Source organism: Juglans regia, chromosome 14 (genome assembly GCF_001411555.2).
Source record: "Juglans regia cultivar Chandler chromosome 14, Walnut 2.0, whole genome shotgun sequence".
NCBI lineage: Eukaryota > Viridiplantae > Streptophyta > Magnoliopsida > Fagales > Juglandaceae > Juglans > Juglans regia.
The window spans coordinates 27,849,566-27,876,478 of record NC_049914.1 but is presented as its reverse complement, the minus strand read 5'-3'; the positions used below and the strand labels follow the sequence as shown (position 1 = coordinate 27,876,478).

At 34.9% G+C, this 26,913-nt stretch overlaps 2 protein-coding genes and 2 long non-coding RNA genes across 9 annotated transcripts; 2 read left to right on the top strand and 2 right to left on the bottom strand.

The window, feature by feature from the left end:
• The first annotated feature begins 642 nt into the window (after positions 1 to 642).
• Positions 643 to 1,154, top strand: LOC118344535. The gene is made up of 2 exons (XR_004798347.1): positions 643 to 707; positions 783 to 1,154. It is a non-coding gene; the product is annotated as an uncharacterized LOC118344535 (long non-coding RNA).
• A 7,029-nt stretch (positions 1,155 to 8,183) lies between these two features.
• LOC109001665 lies at positions 8,184 to 15,424 on the bottom strand. Its single transcript, XR_001997900.1, has 3 exons — positions 15,277 to 15,424; positions 9,794 to 9,871; positions 8,184 to 8,939 (listed from the first exon to the last, which is right to left on the bottom strand). It is a non-coding gene; the product is annotated as an uncharacterized LOC109001665 (long non-coding RNA).
• A 363-nt stretch (positions 15,425 to 15,787) lies between these two features.
• Positions 15,788 to 23,443, top strand: LOC109001667 (atrophin-1). Of its 6 annotated transcripts, none has more exons than XM_018979036.2 (11): positions 15,788 to 15,879; positions 16,005 to 16,067; positions 17,429 to 17,530; positions 17,814 to 18,134; positions 18,480 to 18,605; positions 18,722 to 18,761; positions 18,868 to 18,950; positions 20,208 to 20,285; positions 20,374 to 20,427; positions 20,644 to 20,778; positions 21,465 to 23,443. In XM_018979036.2, the coding sequence occupies exons 4-11, from the start codon at positions 17,826 to 17,828 to the stop codon at positions 23,109 to 23,111; spliced, it is 2,472 nt and encodes an 823-aa protein (XP_018834581.1). In that variant the 5' UTR covers positions 15,788 to 15,879; positions 16,005 to 16,067; positions 17,429 to 17,530; positions 17,814 to 17,825; the 3' UTR covers positions 23,112 to 23,443. The 6 variants fall into 6 exon arrangements, with proteins under 6 accessions (XP_018834581.1, XP_018834577.1, XP_018834583.1 ...); XM_018979032.2 differs by having other exon boundaries at positions 17,429 to 17,561; XM_018979038.2 differs by lacking the exon at positions 16,005 to 16,067 and having other exon boundaries at positions 17,429 to 17,561.
• A 595-nt stretch (positions 23,444 to 24,038) lies between these two features.
• Positions 24,039 to 26,633, bottom strand: LOC109001668. Its single transcript, XM_018979041.2, has 4 exons — positions 26,272 to 26,633; positions 26,046 to 26,129; positions 24,620 to 24,792; positions 24,039 to 24,392 (listed from the first exon to the last, which is right to left on the bottom strand). Exons 1-4 carry the CDS (start codon positions 26,570 to 26,572, stop codon positions 24,198 to 24,200), a joined length of 753 nt encoding a protein of 250 aa, XP_018834586.1. The 5' UTR covers positions 26,573 to 26,633; the 3' UTR covers positions 24,039 to 24,197.
• Between the last annotated feature and the right edge of the window lie 280 nt (positions 26,634 to 26,913).

Sequence of the window (26,913 nt, the reverse complement as noted above, 5' to 3'; positions counted from 1 at the left end):
TGGCCTCCACATGTTCTGAAATTACTTGGCTCAAATATCTTCTCAATGATCTTCGGATTCATCATTCATAGCCAGTATCACTTTATTGTGACAACCAAGCGGCTCTTCATATCGCTTCCAATCCAGTTTTTCAGGAAAGAACAAAGCACATCGAGTTGGATTGTCATTTGATAAGGGATAAAATCCAAGAAGGAAGCATCACCACTGCACATATTGCCTCAAACAGCCAATTGGCTGACATTTTTACCGAGGCCTTGCCCTCATATCTTCTTCATTTACATTTGTCCAAGATGGGAATAGTTAATATCTATTCTCCATCTTGTGGGGGGCTATTACACAATAAAGATCTCCCAACTGCAGGTCATTTATCTACTACAGAAGCTACATGTCGTCGTGCAATAAATCATAAATCTGGGCATGGTTGATGTTGTACATTTTATTCTTGTATTTCATTTCTCGAATATTCTTGTTTATCCCGTAGATATTATTCTTATTTTCTGTTAGTTTGTTATGCTTGAGATGTATATATTCTCCTTGATTGTACAGTGCTACAGTAATGAGAAATAGAGGAATATTCAAGCTTTTTTCATCTCCTACGTGTGAAACTGCTCTCTGCCCCTTTCTGTTTTCTCAAACCTAATAAAATGCACCTGGGTTTGCGCCATTCACCTTGGCTTGGATTGATTTCATATGCAGAACGATAAGAGGTAAAATCAACTTCTTGTCTTTGCGGTAAAGCGAGATCGCCTTTGACAGGATATGTAAGCTGTTCGTGCCTGTAGGTTTGAGACGAAGCTTTTGTTGCAGCATTAGACTGAGAAAATGTATTTCTATACCGTAATTCTTGGGGAGCAGGCATTCTACAGCAGCAGCAGCAGCAGGAGGCATAGACCCAAAAAGCAGTTGGTATAAGATTGGGAATTCTCGACTATTTCTAGCCCTCGTCTAACTCCACAGTTCCAGTTATTGCTAGCTTGATCCTTGTTTGGCTTTGTTCATGCAAATTCGTTGCTGCCTCTCTCTCTCTCTCTCTCTCTATCTCTCTCTCTCTCTCAACTTTCCACTAATTTGTAAAGGCTGCTGCATGCTTGTGGGATAATATACATACATAAATGTAAACAACTAATCATTAGTTGCTGGAAATTTTGTTGAGATGTTCCCGTGTAGTCTCTCTCTCTCTCTCTTAGAACTTAAATGCAGTCGACAATAATATTATAACACAAGCCTATATTCTAATTACTCCATTTTGGGTGGGTTTGACTTAATTAAATATCGAATATAGTTGGAAATTTCGTTGAAGGTTGACCACAGCCTCTAGCATGAAAAGAGCTGCCACTAGTCTTCTGGTTTAATCATGCGAAAATTATGTGTATGCTCAACATGTATTCGAGAAGTAATTTCCTTTTCTTTTTAATCCATTCCCTCAACTTGAATCTCATTCTTCATCAACTTTTGGAAATGCCTGCGTATATAAATGCCATAACTTTTGTCTTCTTTGATTTGAAAAAATTGAATTATTTTATTATATTTTATATAAAAATTTAAAAAAATTATAATGATTAGATTAGATGAGATGAAATCATCTCCGTATCAAAATAGGATCTTAATAAAAATCAAATATTAATGATTTGGTCCCCCCAACTGTAACTAGAAAAAAGTTTTAAAACATGTTCTTGAAAACTTTTATCAATTTAATATTTAAAACATTATTGTATAAAGGATAAGAAAGAAAGGTAGGCTTTAGGGATGGTTTAAAAAGGTCAAGAGAAAGCAGAAGCAAAGACAATCTGTAATTAACATTTCTTTTTTGTAACTTCCTGGAAGGCAAAAGGGCAGCCCATTTCAATGTTTTTAGATGATTAACTCAAAGTCTTCTATACATAACTACGTATTCTTCCATGGATGATTTGCAAATTAAGAATACTTCATTATATATAAAGAGTAGCAAAATAGTTTGAATTAAGATATTTTATTTAGTTTTTTTTTTTTTTTAAAAAGTTGAATAAAAATATTATAAAATTAAAAAATTATTTAAATATAATTTTTGTTTTGAAATTTCAAAAAATTTATATTCTTTTTTTGTGTTGTATTTGAAAATTTGAAAAAGTTGTAATGATTAGATTAAAAAAAATTAAAAAATTGAAATAAAAAAATATTTTATATTTAAATGATTTAAAAAATATATCTGCCTATTACTTAAAAGCGTCTATATGTGTACTGTTATTACTATTCATCAACAGTAATAAACAGTAAAGAGGTTTTTTTTCTTCTTCGCATGTTGTTTTTCGTTTATTACTGTTTATAAACAGTAATAAATAGTAAAAAGTTTTTATTTTTATTTTTTTAATTTTTTAACAATAATGAACAGTAAAAAATGTTTTTTTTTTTTTTTTTCCTGATTCGCATGTTTTTTTTCCGCATATTCTATTAGTATTCATCAACAATAATAAACAGTAATAAGGTTTTTATTTTGTTTTTTGCATATTTGTTTAGTTTTTCTGTTTTTTTGGTTTGTCCGTGTGAATGCCAATGTGCGACGTAATATCACAATCGTGCGTGGGGAATGAGAGAGAGGGAGAAAGGAAAAGTGAAAAAAAATATTGGTTTATAGGTTTTAAATTACAACTCTTTATCTTTAATCTTCAGATTTAATCTAACGATAGAAGTTTAAATATTGATTTAAACTAACATAAAATAGATAATTAAAATATAAATATTCTATCATACACTAAAAATTAACTTCAATTTATAAAATACTAATTTTTCATCATTAAATAAAAGATAAAGTTTTACTAAACATTTTTAAGAGAATAATATTATATCATATACTAAAAATCAACTTTAATTTATAAAATACGAATTTTTTATTATTAAATAAATGATGAAATTTTACTGTATATTTTTAAGAAAAAAATATCTAATTAATTTGAATTTTTAATATAATTTAAATTTTATAATAAATGATGAACATAAATAAATAATAACTTTATTCTTATATATTAGATTATTTTAATATTTGAAGATACATTTTATTTTATTTTTAATTTGATAGATAAGCAATGCTAGATACAGTTCCCATTTGAGAATTGCAATGCAAGACTAAGCTATTTTAATTTTAAAATTTTTTAAAATTATAAAATTATCTCTTTTAAAATGATATTTTTTTTTATTTAATAATATGTCTGTACATGCAATTTTCATTTGAAGACTGTAACTAAAATTTCTCTTGATGAATATGGTAAACGTGTTTTGCACGTTTTTCAACACTAATATTTTAAAAGAATAATACTATTCTTACCGATGAGTTTTACCAATGGTTTTTACCGTTTTATTTTTTTTATTTTTTTATTATTATTATTTTTTATTTAATGACTAAGTAAGTACTTTTTAATAATATTATAAATTTTTTTATTTTTTTAAAAATATTTAAATGTATTAAAAAAATACATAAAAAAAAAATACAAAAAAAATAAAACTCATAATTACATTAACGGTAGCTCCCAGCGGTAGCTGGGAGCGGTGGCCCTAGCGCCACTCATTTTAAAAATAGCGGAGATGAGTTACAGGACACCACTGACGTGGCATTTTGTCACGTCAGCAATCTTATTTTAAAAAAAAATATATACTAAACTGAAAATACCCGTCAAAGATTACTGTTATTCTGATTGTGGTTGCGGGCCTTCGTAGTTCGTAGCCACTTGCCGGTGGCATTTGAAACATTGCATCCACAAATGTCAAATGCTAATATTTAAAAGGTAAAAGGAAAGTCTACCGCACAAATCATGTCGGTTAGGTTTGACCGTTCGGTATTTTTATTTTTATTTTTTTACTGAATAATAAAGAAAATAATTTGAAATATATTGATGTATTTTTTTTATTTTTTAAAAATATTTAAATATATTAAAAAAATATAAATAAAAAAAATTAATTTTACAACAAGCGGCAGTTGAGCGGTAGCACCGCTCAAAAGTAAAAACAAATCACAGTGAGAGCGAGAGAATGGACCTGGTTAGATGAAATGAAGCAAGGCAAGATTATAATTTGAATTAGGGGAAGATTACAATGGCTTTCACTTTCATGCGGCATTCGTCCAGGAATTAAGTAATATTATAATTTGGGAGGGTTACTGGTTAGGTTGGAAAACTTGGTTCCAGTTTATGTCTATCAACAATACTACTAACAAAATCATAATAATAATAATAATAATAATAATAATAATAATAATAATAAGCGATTAAAGAGTAAAAAAAAGTTAAAAAAAAAACTCAAAACTTAAAAGAAAATTGACATTTCACAAAAATCAATCATAACAATAAAAATATATATTTTTTTAAATTTTTTTATTAAAAATAAAAATAAAAATTAATGATTTAAAACCTTCACAGGATAATAATGAAAAATACTTTATATATTTTCCTATGTTTTAAATGTGTTTTGAAGTAAATATTATATTTCTAATATATTGCCTATGAACTGAAATCTTCTCAATAAAACTACTATATGAAATAATACTAAATTTTAGTTTGCTTGCAATAAAATAGAATGCAAAGTGTAATTACCATAATGTGTAATCATAAGAGACACTTTTAATATCGGAAAATGATATATACAGTATTTTTTACAATATTTTATATAATTATATTTTAAATGAAAGAGATTTTTATAAAAATAATATTATTTTATAAAAATATTTTTATTTTATAATATTATTGTATAATGTATTAAGTATTTAAAATCCTAATAATTGCATGAAGAAGAAGGGCAGATAGGACAAAGCAATAGGCAACTACATTACAAATAATCCTATTTGTCCTGGTGCGCGTGTGTAGTAGTGTATATAAATACCAAAGCAAGGCACTGCAGGTGAAGGATTGGAAGTTGGAAAGTAAGCAGAGCCCAAGTGCCAGACAGAAGGGAGAGCGTAACAACAGTTCAGCTAGCGAAAATGGATGTAAACAGCTTCGACAGTCTTCCTCACCACGGCCAGGGGTTAGTAACTTAGTCAATTTTACCACATAAATCATTTCCGTACTAAACATCATAACTATTTTCCCTTTTCCACCAACTGTTTTTTATTTTTTGGATCATCGAGATTTTTTTTTTTTTTTTCTGTGAATTCCAATATTAATTATAAGATGATCCCCGTTTTGTATTTATTTCTTTTTAAATTATAAAAAATATTTAGATGAACAAAAAAAATCAGGAAGCTCTCATTTTTAAACTTACCCTACATATAATATGATATAACCCACTTTAAAAGATTTTATTTATGCTTCAATAAATATAATTTTTAAGAGGGAATTTTTGAAAGCATTTCTCTAAAAAATATTTGGAACGAGGTAATATGAAAATTTTATAAATAATAAAATTAAAATATTATTAGAATATAATTTTTTAAAATTATTTTATTTTAAAATTTTAAAAAATTAAATTATTATTTTTATTTAAAAGTTTAAAATATTTGTAATGATTAATTTAAAAGTGTTTGTATTTAATGATATTTGAGAATGAAATGAGATTAGATGATATGTAAATTTTTTCTAAACATCCCCTAAATGTCAAGTGGAAACTGATATTATTAAATGAGAATTCTATAAATATTAATGAAATATTTTGTAAATAATAGTGAAATAATTTAAATTAAGATATTTTAGTAGATTTCAAAAAATGAGAGAGAAAATTTTAAATAAAAATATTATTATAATATAATTTTTATTTTGAGATTTGAAAAAATTGAATTATTTGTTGTGTTTTGTTTATAAGTTTATAAAAATTATAATGATTATGTAATGATTATATAAAAAAATTAAAATTTTAAAATTGAAAAGTGTTTGTATTTAAATAATATTTGAAAAATAAATAGAATAAAATGAATTGAGATAGATATCTAATGAGACCTACGAGTCTAAAATAAGAGTATTCCTATTTTAAGGTTTTTTGTACCACACAGTATTTATGTATATAATTTAATTTGAAAGATACATTTAAAGTATGAATCTTACAAATCAAATATTTTTATTTAAGTGATATGAATGATATGTTAGTGAACACACTAACTTTAGAATATAATAATTCAAAATAAAATAATAATTTTTTATATGATAGTTTGTATTAATATTGCACTAACCATATGTTATGCTCAAACGTCAAATATTCAATAGATGTAGGTAGAATTTCTTTCTTAAAATAGAGTCTGTCATGGACTTCTAATTAAGTTCTCTTTTGAATTCAGAAATAAATTAATTTTAAATGAATTGAATAAAATATTATTATATTTTATATAAAAATTTAAATTGAGATGAATTTTTAATTTAAATAATACTAAATCTCATATCCTACGAAAATCATGAATTTTTTTTCTTGTTTTTCAAAACCCTATAAAATATCTAATTAACTCAAGTCATTTTATTAATATTTACAAATTATTTTATTACTATTCACAAACCATTTCACTACTATATTGATTTGATACAATATAATTACTTCTAAGAAATTTATATTCAACTTCCTCTTATTAATCAAATTATATATATGATGTCCACGTACGATATATTATATATATATATATAGAATGGAATGCGTGCAATTCACACTAACTTGTAAGTACAAAAATCTCTAAAGCATCGGTTCCCTTTATTTATTACAATTTATATATAACTGGAGAACGTAAAACGTTATCTCAAGTACCTTTACTGAAAGTGAAATGTAATGTAAAATACATATTTCATACAACTAGGGCCATACTCCTTTGATCTCCAGTGCTCAAATTTTGCTTGTGAAAGATTTTTCATTGTTATAATTAAAAACCAGTAAAAGATAGTTTACATTATAATTAGTCATGCATGTCTTGATTCAGGTGCAAATACATGGATTAATGCAAAAAGGTTCTATATATAATATTATTATCCTATGCATGTATAATTGGAATCGAAATACATAAAAAAGAAAGTTGAAAGTTGATCAGGGTTGAAATTAACTACTAATTAAGGACGCTACGTACCTTCATGATCTTTGTTTTGGTTTGCAGTGATCAAGATCAGCTAGGTGGAGGATTCCTTGCAGATCTATCCATCCGATTCCTAGTCACCATCCATATTCTCATTCAAGTGTTGGTGAACCTTCTTCAAGTACGGTATCAAAACTCAGGCTCCTCTCCATTTGAGACACACCAAACAATCATGTCTTTTTTCATTGGAGTTATCTGTGTTCACTTCCTAGCATTGATGGAATTATTCCGACCCATTCCAAATGCTAGCTACCGCCATGTCGCTAGGCTTATTTGCTACATCTCGGGTGTTCTCGCATGTACTTTTCTACTATTGATCATCTTCCCTGCCTTTGGATGGACTATTTTATCTCTATTTCTCATAAGGATATTACTCGACCCCTATAATCCACAGATTATTAAATTACTTGATACTATATCCATCAGATTATTCAATATATATGATTCAATCAAGCAGTATTTCAATATTCCAAACAATCTTCAAGCAGAATATTCAAGCTCTCCAACTGTTAACGGCAACGTCTCAATGGAGCAAGAGGAAGGTGGCGGTGAGCAAGTACTGGAGGCTTGATGACGTATTCTATATATAGAAATGCAAGGGCTTCTTCTTCTTGATCTTCTTCCTTGTTTGTGTGTGTTTTTGTAACTACATTAGTACTGCTTTGTTCTACTGTGAGGTGAGACATTTTTATAATAATTTGCTTTTCATATACTGATGTTGCTTGTTTAATTTGATATATATTTATATTTGAAACACAAATTTACCTCAACTCATCTTAAATTAATTATTGATGGGACCCACTATCTTTTCAACTTTTCATAAAAACGTTAAATTCATTTTAATCTACTTTATATATTTAAACACATATCTTAACGTATTTATATTTGAACACATCTAAATAAAATTTATAAAATATTATTATTTATAAATTAACTCAAATCATTTAAAATCATCTCAACGTCTAAACGCAACCAACCTTATTCTGGTAATGTACGAGGTGTGATCTCAATTTTCTGGCCATACGTACTTATTTGGCAGATGATTTTAGCCTTAAATGCAGATAACCAAATGTTGAAGCAAAATTTACATTAAGCTACGTGAAAAGAAGATGAAACCAAGATGATGGAATATATAAGCCAATCATATGAATGCACATGGCCTGTTAATTGCATTAAATGCAACACAAAAAACTATTTATCTCGTATTCCCATTGGGAGGGATATTTCATACCAATCCATTCTCAGTATATTTTGGCCTAATAACTGAGCCCGCCCCGCCCTGGCCCAAACCTCATTGTTCTAAAGGCCTTAGGGTCGTTAACAGGGACTGGCCCACGAGATTGCATCAGAGAAAGAAGGGTACGAAACGAGATAAACTATATGCCAGGGACAGATCGGACCCACCTACTCTAACAATCCCCATCTCACCTCGCATAAAAGAATTACATCATCGTGCCAACAGAAGATGCATGTGACCATCCATTCTCTGACAAAGGATACCCTCGAAGGATAGCACTGTTCGCCCATCATCAGGATTTGTCCAGAAGGCCACGCCACATTAAAGGTACAAATACTGGAGCCACACCGCATTAATGATCTTATCTCAAAAGATCACAACGCATTAAATGCCTGTACTATGGTAAGCATGGGTAGGACGACTTAAACTTGACAAGGTAACCCCGAAGGACAACGCCATTCGCCCATTGTCAGGATACAAAAGTCTCTCCAGATTCTGGATACAAAAGCCTTAGAGATACACCCAAGAATACTGACTCAGGCATCAAAGGTTTCTCAGACCACCCCGAGCCCATCTTCTTCTTTGTATTTGCAAGTGACAATCTTGGCTCGAGTTGCTGGAGCCTTACTTGACTTCATCGGAGAAGAAAAGCTTCGAGATGAGCAAGCTCTTTGCCAAGTAGAGTCGAATGAGCCGCTGGAGTTACAAATTGATTAGTGAAAATATTTTGACTTTATTTCAATTCATAAATTAAGTTTTATTGTTTAAGATTTTAGAATTAAATTTTCTACTTATTTTGAATTTTTATAAGTTTGAGACAATTATATTAAATCTTGTTATGGTTTGATTTCGTTGAGTTATAGGATTATGAATATATGATTGTGACTTAAATAATTATTTTTTATGTTATTGATGTGATCTTTTGCTATACTATTGTTTGTGAACATAGTGTCGTCTTTATATCTGATATTCATTTTTATATATGAAAAATGTGGTTTGTAATGAAGAATAGATTGTAGGTATAAATTTGAGAAAATAGATGAATATTATATCATATATTCCAATTAAAAATTTGGTGTTATAATTCTTAATTGTGTATATAGTTTGAATTGAAAAAGTGAGAGTATTGGATTCGGTTGATGGAAGCCCGAAGCTTTACTTGCCTTTTTATCCAAGCTTTAATCTCATTTTGATTGCGTGTTTTAGGTAGAATTTTCATATTCTTGTCATATTGTTATTTAATCTTTTCCCTTAAGCTTGCATCTTGTAGTGTTTCTTCCGACTCCCTGTGGATCGATATCCTGAACTATACTATACCATCTCATAATAGTTTGGGTGTAATCAATTCTATAAGAAAGAGAGAGAGAGAGAGAGAGAGAGAGAGAAGATACCTCTCAGGGTATCTTCTTTCTAACTTGTGCCCAATTTCAACACCTAATTTTTTTTTTTTATAAGAAACATATTTCATTCATAATAAAATATAGTACATAGAATCACAAAGAACTACAATTACATAGTAACATCTAATAAAACTCTAGATTGGATCAAACCTTGATACTTATGCCACCATTGAATAGTGTCTTCCGCAAAACAAGCATGTCTTGTAAATAAGTGAGCGGCTTGATTCCCTTGTCAACAACATGAATCACATCATACATTTTGAACTAACAAAGAAGACATTGAATTTCTGCATTCATTGACCCCTTTTTAGATAAATTTAGTTCTTTCAAATGAACAATTTCAATAATAGTCAAAGAATCCCCTTAAAAAATCTGATAAGAAAAACTCAAATTTAAAATTAACTGTAAATCTTGTAATGCAGCCAAAACTTCAATATCATCTACCTCAAACACTCCATGTTCCTTTCGACTTGAAGCCAATAAAACAACACATATCATCTCTCAAAATAACACCAATACCAGCTAACTCAGAAGGTCGAAATAAGGCATCATCAAAATTAAGTTTAACCGTAACTTGTGACTAGAACATGTCAAAACACTTGAGTTTATGATTGTGAGCTTAAAACTTGTTATATATATATATATATATATATAACACATATAATATTATATTTATATATTATTGCTTTGTATCCCTTTTTCTCTCTATACACCTGAGACTTTTCACGTCGTCAATGGTGTTTGTGGGTTGCTGACAAGGGATTTATTGGTTTTGAAGCATGGTTACGAGTTCTTTTAGTTGTGTAGTAATTGAATCAAAGGTTTTTGAGGTGAGAAGAGATGGGGGTAAGGTATGCATTACCAAAAAAGGATGGAAATGAGTAAGCTATCTATGGCTGGGTTTAGATACTATCAGTTGGGTGGTTAACTCATTGGAGGCTTGTCTGAAGCCTGGGAGCAATGGGTTCTACTCGCCTCGACGGGAAGGAGACAGAGGACTCACTGCCCAGCGATGCTCAAACACTCGTGGTGCATACATGGCTTTGGCGGTGTATGGTGGGGGAGGTCACCGGAGTTTCATACTCATACTTGAAGGTAAGGATGGTTTGGGGTGGAGGAAGATGGTGGCAATGTTGAAGGACAAGGGCAGAGTAGGTGGTCAGGGGAGAAACCCATCGAAAGCTGTGGTGGTAGCCTTGCCGTCAAGGTCATACAAGGAGGCTCTGGAGGTTCTTGGAGCCGCGCAGCGCAATGTGCCAACAGACTTGCAAAAGGGATCACCTCCCTTTTCGACAGCAGCTTAGAGTGGCGATGAAAATGGCAAAGGGGCGGTCTGGCTTAAAGAAGAAATATTTCTAAAGGAGTTGAACGAAATGAAGATTTCGTTAGGGGCATTAACTAATAGTGTAGTTGAGCTAATACGGTGCATTGAGGGTGGGCTTATGGGCTTGGGCAGTCAGGTGGGCTTATGGGTTTCGACGGATGGGCCTATAGAGCAGGAGCAGAATGTTAGGAAGGCTGCTGGCAACTCTTGAGGAAGAGATCACAGGCTAATGGGGGTCCGTCGTCGCATGGGCCTAAGCCACCGTTGCCGACGATGCCTCAGTTGACCTCGTCGAAGGCCGCAGAAGCTCCGATGGACAACCTGTCGCCGGATATTTCCATATATGATTCCACCCTGGCTACTGTTGTCGAGCTAACAGTTCACAAAGGTCTGATAGATGCACAGATCAGCATGACAAATATCGTTGGTGCATAGACAACAACGTCGAGGCCAACGGCGACATAGGCGACCAATTTTAGGGCTCAGTGCAGTTCCTTTAAGGAAGGAGAAGTTTCGGGATATGTCGATGACGATATCCCGGCTACTGTTTTCAAGCCAATGCCTTCGAACCAGACACAGATAGTTCCGATTGTTGTAGAGGAACCTATGGGGGGGTCAAATGTGGTGATTGTGGCGTCGAGAGTGGAGGAAGTGGATGTTGAGGATTCTGTGGTGGGGAAGGAGACGGGTACCAGTATGTTGAGCCTATTTATGGATGTTGAGGGCAGTGAGGAGGAGGAGCTGGGTACCCCATCACCCTTACAAATGATTCCACCTCTGATTGCACCTCGTGCATCACATTGGGTATTAAAAAAAGTAGAGGAGCTTCCTGACTGGGTGAGAAATTCCTGTGAAGGTTATGAAGACCAATTCATGGCTCTCTTAGTTGCCATGGAAGCTAATCAATCCATGGTAATGAAGTCAGCTGTGAGAAAGGAGAGAAAAAGGAGAGAGAATTGAGACGTTTGCAATGCTCCATTAACTATGATAATAAGGAGGGCACTTCGGAGAGAGATAGAACAAAAGGGAGGGATGCTACTTTTGTCAATGAAGCCTAAAATACTATCGTGGAATGTGAGAGGGATCAATGATGTGAATAAACGACTACATATTAGATCTCTTCTCTGAAGTTGGAAAGTTGACATAGTTTGCCTTCAAGAAACTAAATTGGAAATTATTTCTATTCGTATCATTAGGAGTTTGTGGGGTTATTTGCATGTGGGATGGCATTACCTACCGTCCATTGGAGCATATGGGGGAATACTAGTTATGTGGGATAAAAGAGCGGTAGAAAAAATGGAAGATTTTCTAGGGGATTATGTGGTGGCATGCTCGTTTATGGATGTCGCTATCAGTGGGCTTTTGCAGGTGTTTATGGGCCTAATCTTCACCGGTCTCAAAGCTTACTATGGGACGAGTTGGCTGGTATAAGCAGCATTTGGGATTTACCATGGTGTATTGGAGGTGATTTCAACGTCACTCGATTCCTGAGTGAGAGATTGGGTGGTTCGAATTTCAACTTACCCATGGTAGATTTTTCTAACTTCATTTCTGAACTGAATCTTCAGGATATTCCTCTAGCAGGTGGTTCTTTCACTTGGTCTAGCAACTGAGATATCCCATCTTGGTCAATGATAGACAGATTCTTAATTTCACCGGAATGAGAGATACACTTTCCGGATCTCATTTAGAAGAGACTTCCCAGGTTATGTTCAGATCACTTTCCAATTCTTTTGAATTGTGGGGGCATTAGTAGAGGCCTAGGGTACTTCAAATTTGAGAATATGTGGCTGAAGTTAGAGGGATTTCTGGACAGAATGCGACAATGGTGGTCTTCCTATCATTTCCATGGTAATGCTAGCTTTACATTGGCTTGCAAATTAAAGTCATTGAAAAAAGACTTTAAGGAGTGGAATACACAAGAGTTTGGTAATGTGGAAAGCCATACAACTGTTCTTATGGAGGAGCTCAAGGATTTGGAGGGTATGGAAGAGGAGAGGTTTCTTTCTGAAACCGAGTGGGCTCAGTTTTCAGGATTCTCAGTGGGAGAGGCAAGTTCAGGTCTGCTTAACATTTTTCATCTATTGTTTTCGGATGATACACTAATATTTTGTGAGGCCAGACATGAACAAATTCGAGTTTTGATGGCTCTTCTATTATGTTTTGAAGTTGTGTCAGGGTTGAAGGTAAATTTGGCTAAATCAGAGGTAGTGCCAGTTGGGCATGTACCCAATGTGGAGAGTCTAGCGTCCATCTTGGAGTGCAAGATTGCTCAGTTGCCCATGAAATATCTCGGCCTTCCGTTGGGCGCGGCGTTCAAATTGAACTCCATATGGGATGATGTACTAAAAAAAATGGAGAGGAAATTAGTTGGTTGGAAGCGGATGTACTTATCCAAAGGGGGCCGGGTAACTCTCATAAAAAGCTCTCTCTCTAACTTACCAATTTATTTTCTCTCATTATTTTCGCTTCCCGCTAAGGTGGCCCATTGCATGGAGAAAATCCAATGTGATTTCCTTTGGGGAGGAATCAAGGATGAGTTTAAATTTCACTTGGTGAAATGGGCCACAATATGCTCCCCCATCAAAGAATGAGGTTTGAGTATATGTAATTTGAGATCTTTCAACCAAACTTTACTAGGCAAATGGTCATGGACATATCACCAAGAATGGGAGGGAGGCCTTATGGCGAACCGTCATTGCTTTGAAGTATGGGGATTCATGGGGAGGGTGATGTTCTAATAAGGTGAGTGGTCCTCATGGAGTTGGGCTTTGGAAACATATTAGAAGCAGGTGAGACAAGTACGCAGCACATACTTGTTTCAAAGTTGGCAACGGAGTTAAGGTAAGATTTTGGCACGACTTATGGTGTGGTGACCGGGCACTTAAGGATGTTTATCCACAAGTTTATAGCTTAGCAAGAAGGAAAGAAGCAGCTATAGCAGATTTAGTTATTTTGTCCAATGGCTTTTCCCATTGGAACCTCTTTTTCCATAGAGATGCACAAGATTGGGAGATAGATGACTTCTCAGCCTTTTTTGACCTTGTGTACTCCACTCGTGTGTCGGGGGAAGGTAAAGACAAGATATATTGACATCCCTCTAAGAAGGGAGTTTTTACAGCCCGCTCTTTTTATCATTCTTTGAACATGCACAATTTTGTACCATTCCCATGGAAGAGTATTTGGAAGACAAATACACCTCTAAAGGCTGCTTTTTTTGTATGAACAACTTCTTTGGGAAAGATTCTTACAATAGATAATCTCAGGAAACGTGGCATTATAGCTATGAATTGGTATTACATGTACAAGAAGAGTGGTGAGTCTGCTAACAATCTATTACTACATTGTGAGGTTGCCAGGATCTTGTGGACCGAAATCTTAGCACATGTGGGGTTAGCGTGGGTGATGCCGGAAAGGGTATGTGATTTTTAGCCTCTTGGAGAGGTATTAGGGGCAACTCTTAAATAGCAGCCATATGGAAGATGTTACATATTTGTCTATGGTAGTGCATTTGGAGGGAGCAAAACGCAAGATGTTTTGAAGATCAAGAGAGATCAATGGAAGAACTTAGATTTTTATTTTTCAAAATTTTACTCCATTGATCGATTGTAATTGATTTTCATGGCAGGTCTTTTCATGATTTCCTTGTATCTCTAAACTAGACATAGATGTGCTCGTGTATATGTCCAGTATACTTGGTCTCTTTTTGTCTCCCTTTTGATCAATAAAAATTTGTTTATCGATAAAATATATATATATATATATATATATTATGTGTGTGTGTTAAGTTGGCCCCTCATTTTTTGTGGCATTAATAATTATCTAGTATACTGTATAAATTATAATATATACTATAACATATGATGATCTTATTTTTTGACTGAATTACTTGCCAAACTCAAACATTTTGAAGAGTACTGAGAGAAAGATCAATACCCTGACTCCCTGAGAGGCACTGTCCAGTGTAGTTTAGCAAAATTCACAAATTCACCAACAAAAACACCATAAATTCACTTAAGCTTCCATCTCGCGTAGAAATTCACAAACAAATTTATAAACTCACCAACAAATTTACATAATAGAAATTCACCATACTTGTAGGTGTGATAAATAGCAACTAGCAAGCCAGTGAAGACATGGAGCGATTTAAGAATTAAGAGGGAGGTAAACCTGTCCCCAATTCCCAAATCTTCAAACACTAAAAATAAAAAAATCGTGAAAATGTAGGCAAATTTAAAATTCAGTGAATAAATAAAAATAGGCCTTTAATAGGGCGATAGAGATGTACATAGAGAAGAGAAGGGCTTACGTCACATCAGAGAGCACTTTCCACGATGAGGCTAGGAGGGCGACGACATCACGACTCACAACACAGAGAGAACTTAGAAAAACAGAGAGGAAAGAAGAGTTTCGGGAAAGTGAGGGCCGAGGGGAAGAAGTGGGGTCTCATGCTTTGGACCCCGTTCCAGACTAAAATGATGTCGTTTCATTTGAAATGGAACAACATTGTTTTGTTTCATAACACTTCACTGTAGGTCATTATCAGATATAAAATGACGTCGTTTTATAATTTTTTATTTAAAAAATAAATTAGTTGGAGTTGGAGTTAGGATTCTGAACTCTGAATTTTTCGACTCTATCAGTGTCGAAGTTGCCAAAGTATTTGCCCACCACGTTCAATGGGCACCCCTTCAGCCCAAAATGAAAACAAAACAGAATAATCTCTGAAGAAGGACCCAGCCCAGCCCAGCCCAGCCCAGCCTCGTAGTGTCGGAAAAACAATGCTTCAAGTAATATCATTTCGTTTGCTCAGAGGGGAGGCATCGGTGTGACGGAATATCACTCAAAACGCGCCGTTTTATTCTTCTCTTTCATTCACCCCCATTCTGAGACTATACACCCTCTTCTGCTGGTACTCTCTCTCTCTCTCTCTCTCTCTCTGTGCCACAGATATGGTTCTCTATATATTTTGTTTATTTATTTTTGTATCTTACTTCCGTTTGGTTGCTGAGAAAGCCAATGAAAATACATGTGCAGAATTTGAAGTTTTTGAGCTGCAAATTGGTACTGGGCATAGTTAGAGGGGCAACTTGTTTCATGGTATCTTCAATTATTGACTGGATTTAAGATTTGAATATTGAGTTTTATTTTTGTTTTTTCGTATTACATGCTGTTCTTATCAAACCAAAACATTTCTGAAACAGTTTTAGGGATATGGAAAAAGAGATTTTCAAAGGCTAGTGTCTAACATAATGCTGTTATTTATATTGGGACTATTTTTATATGTTCATTTAAGTTGGTCCTTTTTATACTGTTTCTATTTCCGTATCATTTCATCTATCAAAAACATTTTGAAAAGTACGGCAATATGAAATATAAGTAAAGAAAGAAATGGCTAGGTTTTTTGGAGTTACAATTTTGAAAAGTTGGAGTAATTGGCTTATCTGGGGGAGGAATTTATTTGGATGATAATTGGTGTTGACCCTCCCTCATATAAGATATAAATGTAGTGGATGATTTACTCATTCAATTGCCCATAAAAGAAAATATTTACTCAATCAATTGATATCTACCGGTACTGAACTTTGTGAACAAATTACCTGTCGTAACCTAGTGGCCAAAGGGCTGGCTTGGGATGAACTGTAGACTCGAACATCCTGGGTTTGATTTCGTACAAAGAATTCTCTTAGATTAGTTGATACATGGTTATGGCAGGTGTGGTTGTGTATCCCAGGTTTACTCATTGGGGGTATGTTTGAAGGGCCTGCCTTGGCGAAGTTCCACGTCCAAGCTTTGTGAATGAGTCGAGCATAATGTATTTTGAAATGGTAAATCATAACTGAAAAAAATAGAGGTTTGAAATACTTGAGTGATTGTGGGAACATGGCACAATATATCTGCAATCTATAAGCAATCAACAAGTGCTTGGTTTGGGTGCTGTACAAACTAGTCTACTACTAAAAATGAATGCCTATCGTAATGTGAATTTAATTTCATAAGCTGAACCTTTTTTTATAAGTATTTCTGAAGCTGAACTTATAGAACTTATAGGAAACATCTTCTATTCGTAGTACTCCCCTGAATGCTTGCAATTTCCCAGTAATAATGTTATTAGGTATCAATATTCACTCACCAGTCCCATTTAACGAGGGAATGAGTGGGGGTTTCCACCACCATGCCCTTTGTTTGTTTCATCTGGAAGAGCGGAAAAACAAATTAGCATAAGAATCTTAGAGATTTGAAAACATGGAATGTTAGATATGGGTTTCAAGGGCCTATTGCAGTGAATTTAAAGAAAGGTGTGGATCTGTTGTGGCATGATTACTAATTAGTGAACTAAGCATGTTGCTTTGTAGTATTTCAAACCAATGTGACGGACAGCATTTATGCTGTGGATGTAGCTGGAAAATTCATTGTTTCTTCTCCCAGCACTGACCTTAGTTATGGTTGGAATCATGCAGACTTCATCAGCTTCGGTAACATTCTCTAGATCGTGTGTATCTGCACGGGCAGATTAGGCACTCTGGCTGTACTATTATTGCCTTTTATTTAGCTGGCTCCAGGTGGATGGGATATTCTTCTATTTTCCAAAAAGTACCCTTTTCATACACCAGTTACTTCCACTTTGCGTGTTTATTATATTCTTTATATTACTATGTTTTGAAGTTCCTTGCTGTTACACAATGTTATGCTTTGAGAAAATTTGCTAAGCTCCAGACTTTAACAAACATGTTCACAGGATTAAAATCTTTCTTTGTGACAGACAGACTTGAAATGAAAAGTTTCAAAGGATCTAAATCTTTGTTTGTGACTGATGTTTTTCATATATGCCATGTATGTGTGAAGTAACTGAACAAGATGAGTGCAAAGGTCGACACGACATCTGCTGTTGAGCCTCACAGTTCTAAGATGTCTGGAATGAGCACATTATCTGCACCACCAACCAGTAGCCAAAAGGTCTCTATGTTCGCTGCAAAATCTGGATTTGTTATTCCAAGAAACAAATTGTCAGGCTCATTAATTCCTATCATTCGAGGAGGTAAAAAGCTGGGAGGAGGTGATGCGTCTAATGAGGAAAGTACCAACCTGACGCAGAGGAAAACAAAATGGGGCCCCGATCTGACACAGGATGCTGCTGTTAAAAGGGGAAGAGCCTTAGCTTATCAGGTACTTTGAAGATTCTGTTTGCGTCATGTTATGTCCTCTTTCCACTGATGTGATTTCTGTTTTCGTTAACCAAAATTTATCAAAACTATTCACCTTAACCCATCTTCCCCTATTCATTTTCATTTTCTATTGTGGACCCGTAACTTGCCAAAAAAGATTGTGGAAATGTAAGACATCTTGTAACTTTCAGTTTAGATGAGAAAATTTTAAATTTGGAATAGGCCAGAGGCATTTTATAGCCCCAGTTTGTGGAGGAATATACTGCATGTGAATGGCTTGCATGGAAGCTTCCCTTCTAGGTTTCACTAAGTGATAATACTGCCTGTGTGGTACAATTTTGAGCAGACACGAGTGGATCAAATTATGCAACAGCTGAAATTGGGATCTTTGGAGGTTGGGGACACTGAAGGCTCACCAATTGCAGCTGAGCATCCAGATCACATGTCTCCAAGTCCTCACAACAATGATAAGGTAGAGTCACGTTTGATTTTGGGTTCCTCAATTATTTCCTATTCATTTCTTGGGGATTTCATGTTTTATCTTGAGTAACAAGGTTTAAGCACTGAGATTAGCATTTGTGGATGTAGAAGTCAGAACTGTTGGAACTTGAAAAGCGGGAAGTAATAGGTATATTTAATTCTTTTAACAGATTGCTCTCTTTTCTTTTCCTTTAATTTCTTTTCTCTCTTTATTATTTCTTCTGTCGCATTAATTTTGTCTTTCTATGACTCAGGTGAAATATTAAAATTGAATCCAAGTTACAAAGCCCCACCTGATTATAAACCTTTGTTGAAGGAGTCAAGTGTTCCACTCCCTGTAAGTGTGGATTCTGACCTTCCGTTGCACATGGCGTTCAATCTCCCCTTTTTGTGTGCTATAACCGCAGTGATGAAAAATTATACTCAAAATCTCTTAATGGGTTACTAGTAATATGGTTGAAAAATATACAGAATACAACATTGTGACGATAGGCATCAAATAATTTAAAATCTGAAGAAGGTTAAAAAAGACTACAAGGTAGAGAAATACTTAAAAGATATGCATGCCTTTACTCCTTGTAATATGAACAGTATCAAAAGAATGTAATCAAAATAATGTTTATTGGCTAAACTTGTTATGGGCGAGAATATTTGATGCCCTTGGAAGAGGTCAAAATCTTTGCAATTATTACGGAATGGATTGTCTCTAAAGTGTGGGCCAATCTCAAGCTTGGTCAATGGTGCAAGGGCAGCTTAAACGAAAGTACCCATTTATCACAACTAAAGAGTTGAGTAACATGATGAAATGGTCATTTTCTTGGCTTGATTATATGAGGGAACCACCTTAGGCGCCAAGCTCATTTCTGTGATCTGCATGGAACTTTGCCAGAAAATTGATTTGAAGGTGATCTTGGGGGATTTTTTAAACTTCTTAAGCTAGCTAGGGCAATCCTTTGAGCAGCAAATGATTGTTTAATACTCAAACCCTTATCAGAAGGAGGTCTTTCTGGATGTTTGAACAAAAATAGTTTTAACTGATCTAAGATGCGTCATAATTACATTGCAATATAAGCTCAAAGCTTACCCTGTGTGGGTGTGTGTGATAAAAGGTGTATTACACACTGATGATGACATTTTTTTTATAAGTCTAACCAATGATAAGCTTTAGTCTTGCTTATCCATAAATAGATAACATTTGGACAAGCTTAGGAAGTGAGATGAGAATTTTGTGAATAGTAGTAAGATAATTTGTGAATAGTAGGGAAATAGTTTGAGCTAGTGTTTTATGGGGTTTTGGGATAGGAGAGAGAAAAAGGTTGAATAAAAAATATTATAAAGTTAAAATATTGTTAGAATATAGTTTTTAATATTAATTTTGTTTGAGGATTTGAAAAAGTTGAATTGTTTTTTATTTTTTGTTTGAAATTTTGGAAAAGTTGTAATGATTAGTTTGAAAATGTTGTAATGATTAGTTTGAAAGTATTTGTATTTAAGTGATGTTTGGGAAGGGGATGAGATGAGAATTTTGGAATGGAAACTTTTTCCAAACAAGCCCATCTCTAATGTCTTACTATGTGGTTTATTGACTCTGCAGGTCAAAGAACATCCTGGATTCAATTTTATTGGCCTCATATTTGGGCCTGGAGGTGATAATCAAAAGCGATTAGAAAAAGTAAGAAATCTCGTTTAGTCATTTGTACAAAGATTAACTATTGGTGAATTTTTGTGTACCTTATTCTTGTCTACTACATGCGATACAGGAAACTGGAGCTAAAATACAAGTTTATGGTACCAAAGCGGAGACAGGAGAGAAGGTAATTCTTTCATAACGACAAAGAAGTGATGGCCATATGTAAACATGGGTCTTTCAGTCCTTTCTTGCTCGTATTAAATCTTTATGTACTCTGACAGGTTAAATATCCTTGCCCCAGGAAGATTTGCCTTGAACAGTTTGCGTGAGATTGTAACAAAATTAAGGCTTAGTGGTGTTGACTTGTGTTTTTTGCATTCCTTAAATTATTCACTTTCAGGGAGAAATCAAACTATCTGATGGAAATGAAATCCATGGTGCTTATGAAGAGTTATGTGTTCAAATATCAGCCGAGACATTTGAGAAAGTTGATGCTGCTGTTTCCATCATTGAACTGCTGGTCACCTCAGTATCAGTGAGTTTAATTATTTTAATATTATAAAAAATTATTTTAATAGACTAGTTGCATGCCTGCATGATGCTCCAGAATAGCTTAATTATTTAAGTGAAAAGCCTATATTTAATTAAGTTAACATAGCTTGAGCCATTATACAATAAATAAATTTTTTTAAAAGAGCTTCAATGCTTCTTTGGGCTATAGCTATTATTTTAATGGAGTTAGTTTTCATGAGTTTCTTGTATCTCCATCACTTCTCCTAATTAGGCGTTCCCTTTTGTCTGCTGCCTATGTACTTGGGCTACACTTCTTTATACGATTCAATAAAATTTGATCCTTACTTATAAAAAAAATTCCAAAATTTGATGAGCATTTTGATATTCTGTGTCCTTACTGTCTTTGTTTCTATGTTAGTAATGGAAAACCTCACAGTTTTCTTGGGTAGAGAGAAGAGCTCTTTATATGGTATGCCAAAGTAAAACTTGAGAAGAAAAGTAAGGGAACTGAGGGACTATTAATTTTAAATGACAAGTCTACATTTAACAACTTCAAATTTAGTTAGGTATATTTTAATTTTCATTTAATGAAACATATAATGGCTGAGTGGATGGTGTGGCTAGAGTCTTTTGTTGATGTCTTATTAAGTTCTGACTTTTATTTTAACATGATTCATAATGCTAACTATCATTACATTTACTTTATAGGGGAATTTGACAGCTGTGTCCACAATCTCTACTTCCGTTTCTGGGGATAATATAGATATCTCCCGAAGCCAGGATGCAGCCACCACCTCCAGTGTTGGTACTGCTGCAGTAGATCAGGGAGTACTACAACCAGTGGCCGGATCTACACAAACGCCCTTGCAGGGTCAATTTCAATTCCCCAGTCCATGGTTTCCATCAGGCCAATCTTCTGGTCTCATTCCCCCTCCAAATCCTTCATCTCCAATTTTCAGAAATCATGTCCATTTATCGTCATCTCCCTTGAATCCTTCAAACATGCCTTCTTTGTTTGGGCCTCGACCAACTCCAGCTGCTGGACCCAGTTCAATTCTCCAAAACCAACCAGTTTTCCCCCGACCACAGCCACAAACACAAGTACCATGGCATCCTTACATGGCTCAAATAAGTCCTTTAGGACATATTGGCCCCTTGAGAAGTCCTTTACAGCAGCCTAATGTTTCAGCTCCACTTCCATTTACTGGTAGCCAACCCCTACCAATAAGGCCAGCCCCTATCACAGGGCCATTAATGGCTTCACTTTCTCAACCTATGTCTGGGAGTTCTAGTGTATGGTCTGGAGCCCCTGGAGGTGGTAGTGTTTCAACATCTCTAGGTCTGAGCAACATGGGGCAGATGGTTCAACCCATCAGGCCTCATCCTCAAAATCCACAACCAGGTGTTGCATCCATGGCTCCTTCAAATATATCAACAGCCAGTTTGGTTTCAACTATCACCTTTTCATCTAGACCATCCATGCCACAGATTTCTGGTGCTGCTGTGAACCATCCTATTGCAGCTCCACATTTTTTGTCAAATCCACCATCTCAGGTAAGACATCCAGCTGCATTTTCAGCTTCTGTACACCATACACCAGCACCAGTACCTGCACCTAATTCATCTATAAATCCGGGATTGGGAGCACTGATTCCTTCACCTGGATCTTCCACACAACCACCTTTACCTATGCAATCAGGAATAACAAATTCTGTTGCTCCGAGTACACCAAACTTCACTGTCATAAAACCACCGACAGTGACAGCTCCAAGTTCCGGTAATTTCACTTTTCAACCACATGGGCCGCAGAACCCAGTCTCTCAAACAGTTGCCACGTTAAGTAGCCAACTTGCAACTCAGAGTACTTCACAGGTGCAGCCTCCCGCACCTCAGGTATCATCTTTCCAGTTGGCTGCGCCCAAACTAAATCCTCAACCAGTCAGTCAAGTCTTTCAGAGGCCATCGTTCAGCAATCTGGTAGGCCAGCCTCAAGCTCCTGTATCTCCTGTTCCCTATGCCAGAACACCAATGGGTCCACCCAGACATCCGTCAATTCCAAATGCAAGTGTTTCACCTAGGACTCCACTCCCACAAATGGGCCTAAGGAACTTCAGTCCAGCTCCCCAAAGGCCTGGTTTCTCTGGTCCTATTGTTCCCAGGCCGGCAAATCCTGTTCAACTTCAACAAAATTATCCAGCTCGAATGACTAGGCCAGATATCCTCTTTTCTCCAAATCAGCAATTTAGCAACACTTTATCCTTTGCATCTAGTAAGCCAGTTTCTAATCCTGGAGGACAGCAAATTTATGATCCTTTCTCACCTACGTCTGTGTCTACCTCAAAGGCAGAGGGGTGACCCAGCAAAGATGAGAAACCGGGAGAAATACACAGCACGAGGATTTGATGGACTCGAAATGAAACACTTGTTGGCTAACCATTTGAGATGTAGTTAGGTCCCCAAAATGGCGTATAAATTTTCGTCTATAGAAGTGATATGTTGCTCTTTGTAATCAAATTTCTGGTATAAAGTGACTTTGTTGCAACATGTAATTTTTTAACAGTTTTCTTTGCATCTTCATCTTTTCTTGTCATTGTCTATCTTCCCCTGAACTATGAATGAAGTTTAAATTGAATTGTTTACTAGAGAAACAACTCCATTGGATAAATGTCTTCTGTTATTTTGCTTTACCATCCTGTGCTGGATTTTGAATGTGTGATTGAATATGAACTGCTATAAGAGCGAAGTCTTGAGACCAAAGAGGCGTAATGCATTATACATTACAAGTTGATTCCTCGAGCTTCCATTTTCTTTTATTTGCAATTGAGTTCTATATTATGCTTTTGGGCTAATTTCTTGCGGTATCTGTCACTTCGCTTTTATTAACACATGCTATTGAGGGTCATTAAACACAGCAGGATTTTTTAGTTGAATTCCCTTGGACTGCTATTGTTGAAGAGCCACTTGTTCGTGGCATTACAGTTATGAATCAGCTCCCCACCCTAAACTTGGATTTACAGAGTGATAGCAGCTCGTAGATGCAATGGAACTTCTACAGTTTCGTCGAGAACTATTTGCTTCTGCTTTCTTATAATAAATTGTAAATGATAAATAGTCTGCCTATCCATCGTTCAATCATAGATCCTCTCACACATTGCAGCGTAAATTTGAGGAGCATTTGCAGCTGTTCTTCTCGTTCTCCCTTTTTTCCATTTTCTTTGTTCTTATTTGAACTTCACAAATTTACATTAACATACGTACTTTTCTCACCATGACATGCTATGGTTTTATCAACTCATTGCGGTAGAAATGTTATTGTGACTTGAAAATTGAGACTTGAAGGTAGCCAAGTACGGATTTAAAGGACATTATCGAAGAGAGTACATGGTATTTACGCTATATACAATGTTCACAGTGATTACATACAAGTGAAGGGTCATTTACTCAGATAGATGGTCCGGATTTGAGTACCCTCTCAAGTTTCTCGGCCTTCGTGTAATCCTTTTCTGTGAGAGGCCCAGCTGGAAAAGGAGTGATTTCCACAATTACGTGGGGTGTTGGGAGCTCATCAAACAGAGCCCTCACATTGTTGCAACAAACACTTTCTCCATGAGCACTCTCCCTCCTAATTTGACAGCCCTGATCAAAATCAAAATTTGTATCAGTCTTACAGGTACTACCTTTTTAAGTATGAAAAATACATTGGAGCTAATAGAAAAGAAAATGAAATAGGAAGAAAGGGTTTAATTATAGACCTAGTTCATGAAATTTGATATATCTTGTATACTTCCAGTGTATCTGGGCTATGCCTACTTTTTGATAAATAAAATATCTTATTACTTATCAAAAAAGGAAATTTGATATACCTTGTGAGAAGTGGCATCCCTGAAGTGATCATCATCGGATAATAGGGATGCAATAGCTTTAAGTAGGCGCCGCCCCTCAGTTTTAGAAGGTACTCTGTAGTTCCTTCTAAGTGTACCCTTTGTTGTAGGATGCCATTTGCTAACTAATTTCCTTCTATCAGCTGCTTCATCAACTGTTCAAGAGAAAAAGAATTAGGAAATAGCTTTACACTAAATAAATAATAGAGCTTTGAATAGAACCTTTGGAGACCCTCCACCCCATCCGCCCCACTCCACTTCCCCCTCCAAGCACATGACGAAAGAAGAAAGCTAGTATAATATATATGTTGGCAATGCATTGGATCGGTCTTCATAACAATAGATGCACGCATGCAGTAGAAATTAGAAACACCTAAGATTCTCAGTCAACCTAAGAATGCATCCCATACATAATCATCCAGTTTTTTATTTCAGTATCAGTTCAGCTATCCTCTTTATCCGGTACTCCACGATGCCCCGTTAACCTTTCCTCTGCAGGACCACCATTTTTTAATCAACTATAGATTCAGTAATCAGGTGTGCATTCTATAAAGTGCCGGGCACACTGAGGCCATGACTTCAGTTTTAGTTAATTAAAGTGAATAAGGTAGCATCTCCATATTTTAATTTCATTGGTTATTTTCTTTTTTCTTTTTTATTTTATGATGAAACATCAAATGAGTAAATTTCTCCCAATTCATTCAATCCACGTATCTGCTTTTTCTCGTACCACAGAAGATAGAGAATCATCACTATCATCATCACCATGGCACTTTTGTTTAATCAAAATGACATTTTTAAGAATTTCCATTATTTCCGAGATGCTCCATTTTCCCTCTCCCGATAATATAGTTGGTCTAGAATCTTGACATATTACTTTATCAAGCGTCTAGCATTTCAAATTGCTCATGAAATCACTGCTTATGAACTTCAAAATTTAAGCCAAATAATAACCATAGGCTGAAAATAATAATATTCAACAAAGTCCGCTACAGTATCATTTTGTTTTTATTGGTAAGTCTGCTACAATATCATAGGCAAGGCAAAATAGGAAGATTGTGGTTTCAAAATACTTATGTATTACTCTTATGATCCTTGCCTAAGTTAAAGGTGCATTCAAATGTCAACATATCCATATGCATAAGAGATTTTCAGAAAATGAAGAAAGCTGAAATTATATCAGTTATAAAAAAGAAAGCTGAAATTGTTCATCTGGGTATTTCTCTCACTAATCCCCCCATTAATTGCTCAATAAAAGTGGGTATATACCATCAGTTGGGGCCTGAAGGCAAGCAGCTTCCATTTTTTTCCTTATAAATTATAACATGTTGATGTAGCAAAATACATTACTTTCATTAATGCGAGCAAACACAAAACTATATATATAGGAACTGCCAAACCCACAAACCTGGTTTCCCTCGAATGCTCTCCAACCACTTGGAGAAACCCAAGTCACCAGATTCACCATCACCACCAACATCGCTTTCCAACTCTAAATCAAATAACGAGAAAACAAGGCAAAAAGATTTGAGTAATAAACACCAAAAATCCAATATAAGAAAAGAATATTACACAAAAGAACCCAGAAAAGAAAATAAATAAATCCCATTATTACAGAAATAGAAAAAGCCGACCTGAGAAAAGTGGGTTTGATTGAGATCCAGCAAGGCCAGCCTTCAAAAGGGCGTAGAAAATAAAAAGCCTACCAGCCCATAAAACAGGAGCTTCAAGCAAAGAAGCATGAGTAGTACTAGTAGTGAGCGTGGAGGTATGGGTTCTGCTATGGTGTGATCTTTTGCTCAAAGACAGTAATGTTTTGAGGGAGTTGGCGGGTTCAATTTGGAAGAGAGGAAAGAGGGTCTTGGGCAGCAAAGTGGTGTGGGATTTGGATGGAAAGGGAGATGCGAAGTTGGTGTGGAGAAGAGAGAGAAGCATTTCTTTAGATTGAGCTTACACTACTTTTTGTTACTGAGAATGAGTTTGGTCATCACTTATCAGAAAGAGAGAAGCTTTACTCAAAAAAAAAAGAAAGAGCTGAAGAGAGGAACGGCGTCGTTCTATGATTTTATTCATTAATATGCATGAGTAATGTAGATACACACTTAGCTTGTCAAAAAAAATAAAATAAAAAAATACATTTAGGATATTTACGTCTCGCACACTTTATTTAAAAAAATCAATTACTATTAAAAAATAATTTTTTTATATAAATTTTATATTTATCTATTTTTTTTAAAGATAATAGGTCCACATTTTTTTTTATCGATAAATAAAAT